This window comes from Microtus oregoni, unplaced genomic scaffold (assembly GCF_018167655.1).
Source record: "Microtus oregoni isolate MIOR12 unplaced genomic scaffold, Mior012 000001F_ref0000356, whole genome shotgun sequence".
NCBI lineage: Eukaryota > Metazoa > Chordata > Mammalia > Rodentia > Cricetidae > Microtus > Microtus oregoni.
The window spans coordinates 76,733,094-76,748,768 of record NW_024543060.1 but is presented as its reverse complement, the minus strand read 5'-3'; the positions used below and the strand labels follow the sequence as shown (position 1 = coordinate 76,748,768).

The window sequence follows — 15,675 nt, the reverse complement described above, 5'->3', positions numbered from 1 at the left end:
GCCAGAATCAACCCCTCCCTTCTTTAATTGCTTTTTATGTATATTTTATCTCAGCAATGAGGAAAACTAACTAAGAAACACTTGATAAAAAAAGCTAAAATTATGGATACTAATAATTTTCTTGTCCTTTGCTTGAAATTGAAATATTTCAAAATCCCAGCTATAATTAAATAGAAAACTCACAATTTTCAAATCTAATTAGTAGCCCAGATGACTCCCTAACAGATTCTTTAGTTTAAATTCTAAAGGCTACCATTTGCACAGAATCTTTGAAAATACTAGTCTAAAAAAATTTTTAAAAAAACTTTTTTGAATGCATATATTAATACATGGGAAAGTGAGACGACTGTAAAGTCCGTACACTACAGGGGACTAGGAATCCAGAAAAGCAAGCAAGCTCTGGGGGAGAGAAGCAAGGTGTATGGGTGGCTTTCATATGCACACATCTACTGATATCATTCAAATTAGGAGAATGAATGGCAAACACTGTCATAAATACTAATTGTGAATAAACAGAAGATCTTAAATCTAGAAATAAGAAGTTTCTAATGACCAGTATTATCTATAAAATAGATAGTATTATCTATAAAATTCATGGTTCACACTTTCAAGCCCAACATTTAGGACGGCTTGAAAGCTGAGGCGGGAGGATGACTTTTGAACTTTGAGACCAGCCTAGGTTAGACAGACAGTTCCAGGCCAATCTAGACTGCAGAATGAAACCCAGTTTCGAAAGGATAACAACAAAATTTACCTGCTTTCAGAGTGACAGCACATACCTGTAACCCTAGCCACCTGGGAGCTGGGGTCTACAAGGTGAAGAGTTTAGCACCTGCATCAGTAATTTAAGACAGTCTCAAAAATAAAAAATGGCTAGGTTAGGCCGGGCTGTGGTGGCGCACGCCTTTAATCCCAGCACTAGGGAGGCAGAGGCAGGCAGATCTCTGTGAGTTCGAGGCCAGCCTGGTCTACAAGAGCTAGTGCCAGGACAGGCTCCAAAGCTACAGAGAAACCCTGTCTCGAAAAACAAAACAAAACAAAACAAAACAAAAAAAATGGCTAGGTTATTAACTTGGCTGTGTGTGTGTGTGTGTGTGTGTGTGTGTGTGTGTATGCAAATGTGTGTGTGTGTGTGTGTGTGTTTTAATTTGAAGCCAAATGAGGTTGAAACCGAGCAGTCATTTTTATAGTAATCCAAAAAGGAATAAAAATTGACAAACTCAGAATTGAGAATCGGGATTTTGTCCATTGCTTCCTATACAGGCATCAGTAAAAAACTGATATTGACTTTGAGAAGAACAAATGCAGGATGTCTGACTAGTCACTGAGATCTGTAAATATGTACGTCCATCTTTTAGAGTTGCATCCCATAGGCTTGCATAAGAAAAAGGGAATTAAGAACCAACTTTAGCCTGTGACCTTTTCCTCAGCTTAACCTAAACTGCTTAATTGTTCATAATTGAAAAAATTATTTAAAACAACCAAAAATCAGAGTTATAAGTTTGCTAAAGTGAATCAAGAGTTCTAGTCTTCTTTATATATTTCTTTTGGTTTCTTGAATTGGAGTCTCACGTAGCTTGAGTTGGCTTTGAACTCTATAGCTGGGGATGGCCCTGAAATTAGATCCTCCTGTTTCCACTTCCTAAGTGCTGGGAGTACAGGCCCAACACACCAGGTTTCTGAATATCAAATCTAAGGCTTTTTGTGCATGCTAGCACATAATCTATGATCTAAGTTACACTGTCAGTTTCAGAGAGTTAATATTCAGTCTGGAACTTAAAATTTATAGTGTGTGTTCGGTGGTTTAGCAGATGGGATTACATATATGCTACCATTCATTTTTTTGTTTCTGTGGTCACATTATCTATAATATCTCTGCTAGTCTGTAATGATTGCCTTATTAACAGAAATTTTGTAAATAATTGGGTTCTGAACACAGACATGATGAGGATGAGGTGCCTAAAGGCCACTCAGAAGGAGAAGCTCTTAGAGCAGGAGACCACAGGTGACATCCTTTAGAAAACCAATGACATTTACTGACACCACCGCTACTCTGACCACTTATGTACTGAGTGACACTCTACATGCTAGAGAAGGAAAAGCCAAGACAGGGTCGGGGAGGCCAGAACCATAGCCAAGAAGGAGCCCTAGCTGTATGAAATGAGAAACACACTGTAGAGCCCTGGGAGCCAAGGCAGCTGATGCTAATGGTGACAAGTTCTACACAGGCATGGAGACAAAGAGCATCAGAAACAGACAGAGGCCAAAGAGAAAGAAATCCTGCATCTAGCTGCTTTGCAATGAATTAAGAGATGCTTTTTGCAAAGACATATATACCAACTCATTCACAAAATGTTTAGCAAAAAATAAATAAATAAATAAAACCTTTCAAGTCCAACATGTCTTGTCTGTTAAGCCAACCATTATAGAAAATCCTCCTTACTTAACCCAGAAATGCAAAATCATTGTGAAATTGCCAGTCCACAGTAGGCAAGCATGTCCAGTAGTTTTTTTATTTGTTTGGGTTTTTTTTTTTTTTTGGATATTATCAAACACAGAATGGGAGAGGATTTGCAGCTCCTACCGTCTAAGTCAGAACCATTTCTGCGCCATTCAGATTTAAAGCATAAATTAACCACACAGTCACTGAGACAAGCATCGCCCATCGTCATTTGCATCCAATCAGCTAATGAGTGGCAGCTGTCTGTGGTATTCATGATAAGGGCAGCAGTTTTAATGTAGGATGCTTCGTGAGGCTTAAAAATCATACTCCGTACGAACACATGGCGGACTGAAGCCCTCGCAAATTTTCAAAAGCTTTCAAAGGAAGAAAGGAGGCAAGCCCAATGTGTTGTCTCGGAAATCATTCTGAAATACTGGCTTTGAAGGGTTTCTAATCTTTTGCTAGACTTAAGTAATGCGACGAATTGAGAGAAGTCTTTTGACAGAGGAATCTTCCCCATCTCATAATTGCTGAGGAAGTAACTGAAGTTGGAATTCTAAGCATTTTACAAATAAAAGAAAAAAAAAAGCAAGAAACCTGGATTGAGAGAGCTTTGTCTGTTTCAAAGCAGAAGGCCCTGTCAATGACAACAGTCCTGAATTACAAAATGAACTATATTCTCAATCCTACCCATCATGTTTGAAAGCATCCCCTAGTACCTGGTTCATCAATAGCAAAATACTTTACTTTTCCTTATCTCATGCATATACATTCTACTCCTAAACTGAATATAAAACTCAAAGACAATGACTGTAATATCTACTCTTCATTGTATCCTTTGTTAAATGATTTCTCTCCGGGAGGCACCAGCATTATTGTATATGTGGCATTTCTGTCGTGCATGTCTATAAGACAATGCATATGCTCATGTAGGAATCTGAACAAGCGTTTGTGTACGCACACATGTGGAGGCTTGAGGACAACCCCATGTGTCATCCTCAGGAGTAAATCTTTCAGATACTACCCCTCACTGACCTGAAACTGATCGATTAGGCTAGACTTGATGGCAAGCAAGTCCCAGGGCTCTTCCTGTCTCTGTGTCCCCAGCGCTACTGGGATGACGAATGCAATGTCACCACATTTAGGTGATTTGACATGGGTTCTGGGAATGATACTCACATCCTCACATGTGCAGAACAGCCCTTCACTGACTTAGCCATTCTCCCCTACCCATATTGCACAGAAGAAACCCCAAATTTCTTCCACCTTATCTTATATATTATATAAACAATCCATTCAGACAGTTAGCAACATCTTGATAAGTGTTATGAGAAAGGCAAAGAATAGAATGAAGATAGGGGATCTCGTAAAAGAGGAACTGCTGTCATATAAAACAGGGTTGAAAAGCTCACATAATGCATCGTACTGACAATGGACCCTTCTTCTAAGCCCTGCGGAAGACGCAGTGCACCACACTGAGAATTTCTAAGAAAACACATTCCACAAAGATGCAATGACAAAGACACAAGCTCAGGGCTCAGCGCTTATCAGGCAAAACAGAAGGCATCAACACAGCTTTCAGGACCGGCAGGGAGCACGGAGAGGCAAAGCTGCGGGACATTCATCCCTCTCTGTAACTACTGTGTGTTTTCATTTTGAAAGAAATGAGGAACGAGTAGGAAACTGTAGGGTAGGGACTACTACACATGTCCTGATGTATTTCCAAAAATTCAATAGGATGATGCTTAAATAAAAACGAAAGGGCTGTCACAATAGCATGTCAGGATGTCAGCTGACACAGCAAAGCAACTGAAATGGTCTCCCACATGACAACAGGCAAACCAAAGGGAAGTAAAAATCAGTACTATCCTGGAGTCATCAGGCAACTCCCATCACAAAGCTGAGTACCACCCTGGAATCTGGAAACATGGCAAAGCCAGAGCAAGAAGCAGAGAAAAGCTTGCCAGCAGCAGCACCGTGGGAGTCAGAAAACCACTCTGACCAGTTGGCTTCCTTCCCACTCTTGTGGCTCAGGGAATAGGAGGGTGTCCTGGCTGGTTTTATGGAAACTTGAGACAAACTGAAGTCCTTTGGGATGAGGGAACCTCAGTTGATACCTTAATGTTAAGCCTTTGGTGCATTTTCTTAATTAGTGATTGATGTGGGCAGGGCTGGCCCGTTGTAAGTACTGCAGCCACTGGGCAGGTGGTCCTGGGTATATAAGAAAGGAACGTGAGCAAGCCAAGGGGAGCTAGAAAACATGGTCAGTTTCTGGATATATGACTGAAGACACAACATGAAGAAATTACTGGTAGAACAGAGAAGGAATAAATGATAAAGGAACAAGGCAGGCACAAATAACTCTTGGGTTCACAGTCACACTACTGGGAATGTGGAGCTGCCATCAGTAAAATGTCGAGGGTTGCATGGAAGACAGCTGGCTGGAACATAGGAGGCCAAATCTCAATAACCTTTACTAATTCTGGTCAGCGAGATAGTCACTTAACTACTCTTATTAAAATGCCTAAATGATATGTCACTTGGAAAGTGTTAGGAAGAAAGCACGGGGCTTTGGAAATCAAGGTACTTACCAGGTAGTGAACTATAGTGTTGAAGAAATGGCCAATACTTGAACTATTTCATAAAAACACTGGTTTAAAAGAGCAGGGTGGTGGTGGCGCACGCCTTTAATCCCAGCACTCGGGAGGCAGAGGCAGGCGGATCTCTGTGAGTTCGAGACCAGCCTGGTCTACAAGAGCTAGTTCCAGGACAGGCTCCAAAACCACAGAGAAACCCTGTCTCGAAAAACCAAAAAAAAAACAAAATCATATTCAGGCACCAGAATAGTTAACGGTGAAAATGACCAACGTAGTTAAAAATGCTTCTGCCTTCTGAGTGGCAGAGACAGCTCTTTTGACCTTGGCATTTGAATATTGCCTACCCTGTCTTTCAGTGTAATGGCATTTGACTGGATATTTTGACTTTCATAGATAATACTTCCCAGGCTTTCTCATAGAATGATGTAATCAACAACCTCCGGGCAAAGTATATGCAATGTCTTCAATATATCTTAGCGCGAATGGGTACACCCACATTCTACCCCTCCTCTCCCGCTTCCTGTCAGTTGAAGTGCTGATGTGTTAATGAGCCAACTTGGACCACATGGATGCAGGGTGACCCCTTGAGATGGCAGGGGAACAAACGAGGAGCAGGGATCCCGCAAAGCCGTGGCGCCAACTTATCAGTTTCTAGCTGTACGTACTGAGATTGCCACATGAAAGAATACAGCCTCTATCTTCCCGAAGCACCTCTTATCGGAGCCCTTTGTAATAGCAGTTTAGCATGAAATTTAGCCAAAAATTTTTAATGAATCACCAGAACAACACTGTGATTTAAGTAACATGATGGGAGATTTGGCTTTAATTCCTTAACACGCATCAGATTGAAATGGCAAGAAAACCCACTGACGACACCGGCTTGTTCTAAATGTGTATAGATCACCGAGAAAAAAATAGCTGAAAAGCCTTCTGCAAAAACTGCAACGTTTTTTCTCCTACAAATTCTTAGTTAGGGCCTTATCCACTACCTAGAAAAGCCACGTGCGTGATTTCTCAAAGAGAACTGAAGGATTGCATGGCATGGGGCAGCTCAACTCTTCTTTCTATTCTCATTAAAAGCTTCTGCAACCCAGGGTGGAGAGATAGCTCAGCAATTAAGAGCATTTGCGGCTCCTGAAGAAGATCTGGGTTCCGCACACGCAAAGGCCGGTCACATCTATGTATAGTTCCAGGTCCAGGGAACCCGATGCCCATGCACATTGTGCATATAAATAGATGTAGGAATTCACACATACGCATAAAACAATTCATTCTTTCAAAAACCCTCTGCAATTACTGAAAGTTATAAACAGAAACAACTCCTTGGCTTAGAGAACTGTGTCTGTCTGTCCTCAATGAACTCTTGGTTTAATTTGCGATGACTAGACAAGGATGCCAAAGTCACTTCTGAGGGTCTAGATCTATGGAAACATATCCCAATCTATTAAGAGGTCATTTCTTGTACATTTGGAAACATTTGCCCCTTTGATATTTGTGGATCTTGATGCAGAATTATGTCAGAAAGAGAATATCCAAGTTCAAATGTGTACCAATAGCTATAACCTGTAGGCTAAGTGAAAAATTACTTCAAAAAATGTATATTGTCAGCCACTAATTATTGTGATGTATTTCTACATTAATAAAAATGCATCTTATTTCCTTTTTTCTCTTGTTTCCACCACTATCTAGATTGTCTTAACTGTAATAACATTTTTTTGTTCATCATTTTGTATTTTAACAAAAACAAGACTCTGCATTGGCTAAAATAATTTTTCTACAATGAAAGCAATAAAGAAAGGTATGATTCATATTCTACTTCTATAGTAAAGAGATTTTTCCCTTAAATTACTTTTAAAAATCTTAAATTAAAATTAGACTAAATAACATCCCCGAGCATATTTAACCTCTGCAAACCTTACAGTAACCACACCTATACCTAAGACACAATAACAAGACTCAGAGGTAGCTTGCCTCCAAGTCCTGTGGTCTTTACTCATGCAGAGCTTGAAAAACCAGACATAGCATATATTTAAGTGAGATAATCTTCACTTTCATCCTCCAGCGAGACAATTATTAATATTTTAAAGTGCAGAAGGTAGGCATTCTTCTAAGTTCTTACGACAGCTTTTTCTTCCAGTCAATACAGGTTCTATTGCTCCTGGGGAAACATAACCAGGGACTAGCTTCCTATTGCAAGCATGTAATACTGAACACGTGTCTCCGTTGGTCTTACCCTGTGTCTCTACATAAATAAGGATGGAAGGGACAGGGTTCACATAAAAGGATCTCATCTGTAACAATGCTATGAGAACTCTGAAAGTGTCAAGTGTCCAGGCAAAAACAGAAAACGAAGCATTTACCTTTGGCTGGGTTTACTTTTATCCCTGACCTATAGAGCATCTCCTCATTTTGCCAGTCTCCGTTCCTGATGGCAGTCTTGAGTCCGTAGAAGACAATTAACATTGCTGTAGCGTAAAAAACCAGGCTCTTGAGAAACCTCCTTTGGACTTTGACATAAAGGGCTCTGGCACCCACTGTGATCAGAAGGCAGAAGCCCATACTGGGAATATATAATACTCGCTCTGCAATTACAAAGCCGACATAGAAAAACAGGTTCGTGGCAGGAATGAAAGGGATTATCAACAAAGATAAGGACAGAATAACAATGTTCTCCGTGGACGGGAGCTGAGTTCTCTGGGATACGTTATTTTTAATGCCATTCTCTGCTTTGGATGCAAAGCTGGGCTTAAGGTCTGAGTTCTGGTACTCTACACCTGAGTGGCAGCTGTGGCCATTGGCGTTCTGCTTGCCGTTCGACACCGCTTTCCCATTGCACTCCCCGTCTAAGCTTGGGTTCTTCAAACCACAGTAGGCAAGGAGTAGAAGTCCAGAATAGAAGGCCACAGTGTGTAGATTTCTCCAGTCGCAGACTGTTTTGAGAAGAGGCACAGCATCCATGGACCAATCGAAGCTTAGGGTGTCTGGGCAGAGCAAGAGCCAGAGGTTCTTGGTAGGCAAATAGAAGAAGGTGAGTGTGCGAGCCAACAGGCTGTCCGAGTCAGCTGCTGGGTTGTCGGAGTTGGAGAAGCTTGGTGGTTTGTTTCCCATCCAGTATAACCGGGCACCCAAGAGGCTGGTCCCCCAGAAGGTTAACAAGCTAATGCTGAGGAAGAGAGACAAATTCTTCCGCTGAAAGCAAAAGAGAGGGAGAAAAGTCAACATCAGCACCATGACTGCATCGTGAGAACATTTCATTTAATGCTGCAAGCTGAGATATGTTTGCAAAGGGCCACTTAAAACACAGGCTTCAGTCTCAAGTGCACAGCTTCATTTGCATCTCTTTTTAAATATGTTGAGGGAAATTTCCATCCTCAAAAATGACTAGATTCCTAGGTTGTACATAGCTTTACATAAATACCTTTTCCATCCACTTTGCCCATTCTAAAATACCAGTGACCAAAGCATCTACATTCTGACCTCTAGAAGATGAATTCAACGTATTTCTCAGTATGACATGACAAGGAAAGAGCGGCGTGTGAGATGCAGTCACCTAATGACTTTATTTTATAATGTGGGTTTCATAGAGAAAGCAAAGAGCAGTACCATCTGCTCAAGGCTAAGGCAGCTGGCCCTTTAGCCACATCCACGCGAGATTCAATGTCACTGTCATGAATCTCCTTGCAGAAAGTTTAAATCAGGTGTTCAAAGGCCGACTCACACTATCCCCTACACTAGTGACACACTAACACTTTTCACAAGGATACTGTTTAATGTTTACATTCTTTAAACTTTCCATAAAGTATTTATTTTAGGAGAAATAAGATTCTGAAATTAGAAATAATTCATGTTCTTAAGAATTAACCAGAGTAAAATACAGCTGAGTGTGAAGCACTCTGAAAATGCTGGAAAGACAGAGGCAGAGGCTAGAAGGTCCCAAGTTCAAGACCCCTGGTGAAAGTTTCAATTTCTCATTTAATTCCTATAGTTTGATTCATGCATAAATTGAAGTTAAAAAAAATTCCATTGAATCGAGTATTGAAATTTTTTTTCCTTAAATGAAGTTTCTTCTATTGCTACTCAGGCATACCTAATAACTCAAAATATTCGAGCCACAGCTTATAGATGGAGCTTACATACAAGGTGTAAGTTTTCGTTTGTTCTTGGTCTAGTGTAACAAAACTACCCAACACTGTTGTTTCTGAGATAGACTAGATGGTGGCTCTACCATGTATAGTGGGATCTGATGCCCTCTTCTCCGTAAATGTGTACATGTGGATAGAGCACTCATGTATTTAAACATATCTAAAAAAGAAAAGATGTCTATCTTTAAAAAAATGTATAGGCCTGAATACAAAGAGAACAAGCAGTGCCTCATAAATCAAAAATAAAATAAAATAGAAGAAATTTTTTTAAAAAATTTCAATAGAGCACTATAGTAACAAAGGGCAGTCTACCATTCTGATTTAAAGCCACAAGGCAATTAAGAGAAACATTATGTATGCATGTACATAATCAATACAAATTACTCTATCGTAATGAAGACAAACAAAACATGCCAGTATACAGCGGGATAGCAGGTGAAAGTCAAGTTGCAAAATATGAGCATTGTATGACGGACATACACATATTTCAAAAATCTGTCTGACTCCAAATTCCTTGACTATTGCTGGTCTCCAATTGCATCCAGGCTCCAGCAAACAACGCATTTGCATACTCCTTATGGCTGAGTAGAAGTTGCATGTGGAAGCCCACTCATCTGCTGACGGGCATAGGTGATCGCAGACTGGGCTAGTGGAAAGGGTGCAGCAATACAGATGGATGCTGTAGCAGCATGCTTGAGGAGAAGAAAACCTGAGAATGTTAACGGCATGACAGCGGCACACTTATGCGCGTAGGAACTAGAACCCAAACTTGCCTTTTAAAAATATTCAAAAACGCCAACAATCCGCATTCGGATTGTTGAAACAGGAATCTTACGTGCCAGGTTCTACACTTCGTTATTCTATTTGTTATAGTTATTATAATGTTTATTATTTATATTAGTTTCCCATTAAAACATTTTCTTTTCTAATGATTGTTTGGTGGGTAGTTCACAGGGTCCCAGAGTATATGTCTGACTGGCTTCAAGCTTACTATAAAGACCAGGCAAGCCTGGAACTGAGACAGATCTGCCTGTCTCTCCTTCACATTTCCTGGTACAAAAAGCACGTGCCATCATGCCTATTTTTCCATGTTCTACTAATACGTATAACTACTTTGTCATGCTTACCAGGATTTTTGATATAAACCCCCTTAAATTGACAAGAACAATCCAAACATTTGTTTTACATCTGATTTCCTACAACTAAAACATCTAGGAATCCTCAGAGCCTGAGATTTGTAGGCATTGAGATAAATGATTTACTAACTTCAACCCTCAAACTGTTCAAAGCCATTTCCTACTGGTGTTTATGTTAACATTTTAAACTTTGTTAAGCCAAATTATTATTCGCAGTGTCATCCAGAAAAACAATATAATAAAGAAAACAATATCCATATGACGCAAAGACACCATATCTAAAACCTTGACTGCTGCTACACACAGAAATGTAGCCTTATATCTCTTGGTGACTATGTTCACGGTCTGTGTACCTTCTGTGGGTCTGTCCATGTTTATTCCCAACTCCCCTCTACCCACTTCCCCCATCTCCATGTAAATCAGTTTCATAAATTCCACAGCAACATTTTTTCTTGATACAAATCCACTGTAAGATAGAAATAAACATGAGGAAAGTAATGTATGCTCCACTCACAAAAAAAAAAAAAAAAAACTTGGACAGAGGATTTTGCCAGCTAAGAAACAGACAGGTTTTCTATACGATTTAACACAACTATTTACCTATTTGCTTACAGAATGGGATAGATCGACAATATGGATCAAAATATGTTCTAAATACTTTCCAAACTTTTCTTTAAATGGACAAGGAAAATCAACTCTAGTCTCCATACTTGTCATGGGAAATTTGTAGAGGGATTTTTTCATAACTACCAAGATACAGAAAAGCCAACCAATGGAAAAAAAGCCATGAATATAAGGTTTGCAGTTGACAACTTTTCCACTTAAGTCACACACTAAACTAATAAAAGAGCAAAACTATAGCTTAATAGATAAATTTGTAAAATTTATCTCGAAACAAAAATGATCACATCACCTAGAGCCCAAAGAACAAGTAATAGGGAGACCTTGGCCTGGTAATTTGTGTTGGTACTTTTGTGGAGCCCTGGGATCCTTTGAGAAGAAAAGAGAAAGAAGGGAAGGGAAGGGAAGGGAAGGGAAGGGAAGGGAAGGGAAGGGAAGGGAAGGGAAGGGAAGGGAAGGGAAGGGAAGGAAGGGGACGGGAGGGGAGGGGAGGGGAGGGGAGGGACAAAATGAAATTAATCCATCTAAAACAGCTCCCTCTGTGGTTCATGTGGAAATGGCTCCTGAAGAACACAGTTTCAACCTAGTCTTCTAAGCTCAGATTTTCGGGGACATAAAAGAAAATGAAAAGAAATATGTAAATCTCAATGAAACAAAAATGTAAACATTCTGCCTTGGAGTATTACACCCATCACGAGACCCATTTTTGGCAAACTAATGAGAATAAATTACTTAAGCATAAGGCTCATTTAATTCCAAATTAAGCCCTTGGCAATGATAGCGCTTCTAAGAATAAAGTAGATAAAAATCAGTTCCCGAAAGCCCTAACAGAGAAAAGGTTCTGCAGACATAACAAACCATACGCCATCTATTTTGTATCCGGCATTTAACACTGAAGTCACAGCTTTCCTTTTATCAATAACACAGAATTTCTCTTAGAATTTCTCCTGCCCCAAATAAGTCTCTCTGGATCTTTACCTCCAAACATGAATATAAATCCACCATGGTTTGAACATGTGACAAGAGAGAAGACATGTATAGGAATTATCTCCTACTAGAACATATTTCTGTGCTTAATCAAAGTTTTTTGTATAATAAAGTTGTCCATGAAGAAGTCTGTTTAAAATGAAAAAGAAGTTGCCCTACTAAAGGGCTTCTATGTGTGATGAGGAGTCTTTTTCCTCACACTCATAAATGGAGAAGATGGAAGAAGGTTTGTATCTAATATTATGAAAACTGCAAAGACACTCAAAAACTGGTCTTCGCCAGCGTATGGGAGGAAAGAATTTGAAGATTCGGGTAATAAAATTTTTTTATTTAAAGAGCATATATTTATTATGACTCTATAACACACAATAATGTTTCCCAACAGAAGTAATTAGTGCATTAGCTAAACATAGAATTTAGCATAATAAATCAATTATAGATTAAAATTCACCTATGGAAATTTAGATATTATAATTCACTAAACAAAGTTTTCATAAAAGGAGAGAGTGAGCATAAAAATCTAGATATCAGAGCACATTGAAGGCACCTGAATTAATGGAACATGATTCCCTAAGACCAATATATGCATATTTGATTCAGTAAAATAGGTGAGGTTTTTCAGGTATATGAGTGTGTGTGTGTGTGTGTGTGTGTGTGTGTGTGTGTGTGTGTGAGCAAATACCAGTATGTGCACATGGTGTGACCCAACTTGGACATCCATTGTCTTCCTCCATTGTCCCACACCTTATTTGTTTGAGACAGTGAGTCACTAACTTGAACTTACTGATTAGCAAGACTAGGTGGAGAGTGAGCCTCTGGGATCCCCCAATTTGTTTCTCAGAGCTAAGACGATAGGTGTATGCCACCAAGCTTGGATTTTATTCCTGGGTATCCGAACTCTGGTTCTCATGCTCAAACAGCAAACAGTTTACCCACTGAACCACCTCCCCAGTCCTCTTTCTCTTAACTCAATTATAATCAAACTATTAGCCTATTTGAAATCCCTCATAATCATTATCTATACATTGGGCACTAGATGTAACAATGATCATTTTGTTTGAAATAAAGTTGTCAGGAAAAAGAAATACAAGAGGACCATGTAGCATCACAATTTGAATGTCTAATAATTTTACTTAAATTCTTGTCAAAACATTTGCCTATTCACTTCTTAAGTGACTGTTATCTTATATCTGGATCTTTGCTCTCTAATACAACTTTCTGAGAGAGAGAGAGAGAGAGAGAGAGAGAGAGAGAGCGAGCACTTCTTAGACTGATTCTAGAGTTAGAACAGAAAATAAGATAAGCTTAGAGCAACCTATACTCAACACATACCTAGAGTAATAGTATGAAAGAACCCAGCTGGAGTAATTTGAACAAAAACAAGTGAAATAGGATCAGGTTATAACTTAACACAAAGTATAAAATATGAGTCAGTGTGATGCATTTATCATGGATCTGCTTTTGTAAAGGAATTCTAAATAAGTTGTATGCATATCATACCTACAAAGAAGGGGAGTGTAACTCTCACTCACAACTAAATGTGACTTGGACATAACAGTTTCCATCCCATAACAGTACCAAAGTAGGAATATTGGAAGGAAAACTCTTTACTGTTGAGAAACGTTAAAAATCAGTTTCTTCACGGTGACCAAAGTCAACTCTAACAATGACATCATGCTGGAAGCGTATATCCTTGATGTGATGCAACGGAACTGTGACTCTGTGACTGTACCTTTCCCCTCAAAATTCAAAGCAGTCTAACCCATTTTGAAAAGGCAAATTCAAAATGAAGACAAAGCCTACAAAGTAGCTAACTCGGAATCTTCAGAACTAAGTTCTCAAAAGCTGTCATGATCAAGACCTTTTGAAGCTACGACAAATAAATGTGATATTCTCTCTTCCATGGCGTGGGGAAACAGCCGTGGGATGTTGTGATTGAAGGGGTTGTGGATAAGTTGTAGACTGTTGTTACTACTTCATCTGTATCTGAATGCCAGATGGTGATGACAGAGGATACAAAAATGTGCATGAGACTGTGACTTAACGTCTAGATTTGTATTTACTTCATTGTTCGTCTATTGGTAAACTTGTATCTACTCCTAAAATAATGTCTATTTTAAAAAAATAGCAAAAGCTAAAGCTCTTCAAAACCAAATGAAATTAAATAGGTAGGCTTTGCTACACCAGCATCTAAAAGCTGTCAGCAAAGAAAACAATTATAAATTAACACTGCAGTAATATTTTTACTGCTTCCTACATGGACTTCAGTGGAATTCAGGTTCACTGACCACAGCTGTTTACATGTCAGACAAGGTGACCGGAATTTAAAATTACTTTTCGACTTGCTCTGACACTCTACAGAATTTGCAGTGTAGTAGAGAATCCTAATCGAAGGTAAATATCAGGGGAAATACGCTTCTAACCCTATTGCTATGGTGTTCCCGTTGGCATGGTGACCCATTCTTCCTCATTAAGCTAACGTGGGGAAATCAAACAGTTAGCACATTTCTTGCGTACCCATGGCAAGGTCCTTCGACAGCTAACTATTTGCAACTGAAGGACCCAAAGAGTTCAATTAGTGGGACTGCGCGGGTGTGCCACAGCCCCTAACCCACTGCACGAATAGCCGGCTTGTGAATGCCAGCCTCTTGAGTAATCTTGTTTAGCTTCAAATAAGAGGTTTAACGCTTCCCACTGGGCAGTGCGCTATGGTCAAATCAGGTTAGCTACAAAACAATCCCGCCTTTATGAAGAAAATATATGAAGAAAATACCCTCTGTCGCCTAAGAAACAACAAGGACAAAAAAAAGATGCTTCACACAAAAGTAGACACCCCTTTTTAAAGAACCAAAACATTTTGGGTTGTACTGGACCCTTTCCACATATTTTAAATATAACTGAAGGGGAAATTATAAAATCAAAAGAGCTCACAATTAATTGAATTTGGGAAATTCTATCTCCTCTCAACCGGGGAAACCCCTTGCAAATGCATTTCCAATGCCAATGAATTAAACTGCAACATTAAAAAAAAAAAAAAAAAAAAAAAAAAAACCTCTGTGTGGCTTCCGTGCCACAAACTACCCCATTATGAGATGCGTTCCAGTCTCATTAATGAGGTAAGCATGGGCGCCTAGCATTTTGCAAACATAAAGGGACAAATTATAATGAGACTTAACTCAGTGGGGAAGCTGCCATACAGCCCTCTTCTCTCAAAGATATCATAATAGACAGCTACTTAATGAGTGTGGGAGTTTTCCTATACAAATACAAAAGACACCATATGCAGAGGAAAATTTTATACATACAAATACTGCTAACTTTGCCTAGCGACTTGATCAGTGTTCTTAAGAGCATAATTTCAATGTCTTGCTTTTTCGTTTGATGATGGTAAATATGGAGTATTCGATATCTAGGGGCCAAGTGACTTTGCTGTTTCTTACAAATGAAAACTGCAGGCTTTCATTTGGACACATCTTAAGCATCTTACGTAAACCTTGTTTTTCTCATCAAAATGTCAACTTATAAAGTAACAATAGTTATCTTGATTGGTGTAACTGAGGCAACCTGAGTTTCTGCAAGAAGGTTTTCACATGGGAAAGCATGTGTTTTATCATCCTTCCAGTCGACAGCAAGTTCGCCTACTAGGAAGTTCCTGCACTGTGCTCCGGCCCTCGGTGGGGCATCCTCGCCAGTAGTCATTCCCATCAGACTTGGGCACAACTGGAAATGACAGGGCTACTGAGGACAGC

The 15,675-nt window shown here is 39.5% G+C and overlaps 1 protein-coding gene across 1 annotated transcript in view; it reads right to left on the bottom strand.

The window, feature by feature from the left end:
- The window catches only part of Tmtc2 (transmembrane O-mannosyltransferase targeting cadherins 2), a 375,422-nt gene that overhangs the window by 176,809 nt on the left and 182,938 nt on the right, over nt 1-15,675 (bottom strand). The window contains exon 3 of the mRNA XM_041670971.1: nt 7,401-8,229. Within this exon, the coding sequence (XP_041526905.1) occupies nt 7,401-8,229 (829 nt within the window). The remainder of the gene's footprint in view (nt 1-7,400; nt 8,230-15,675) is intronic.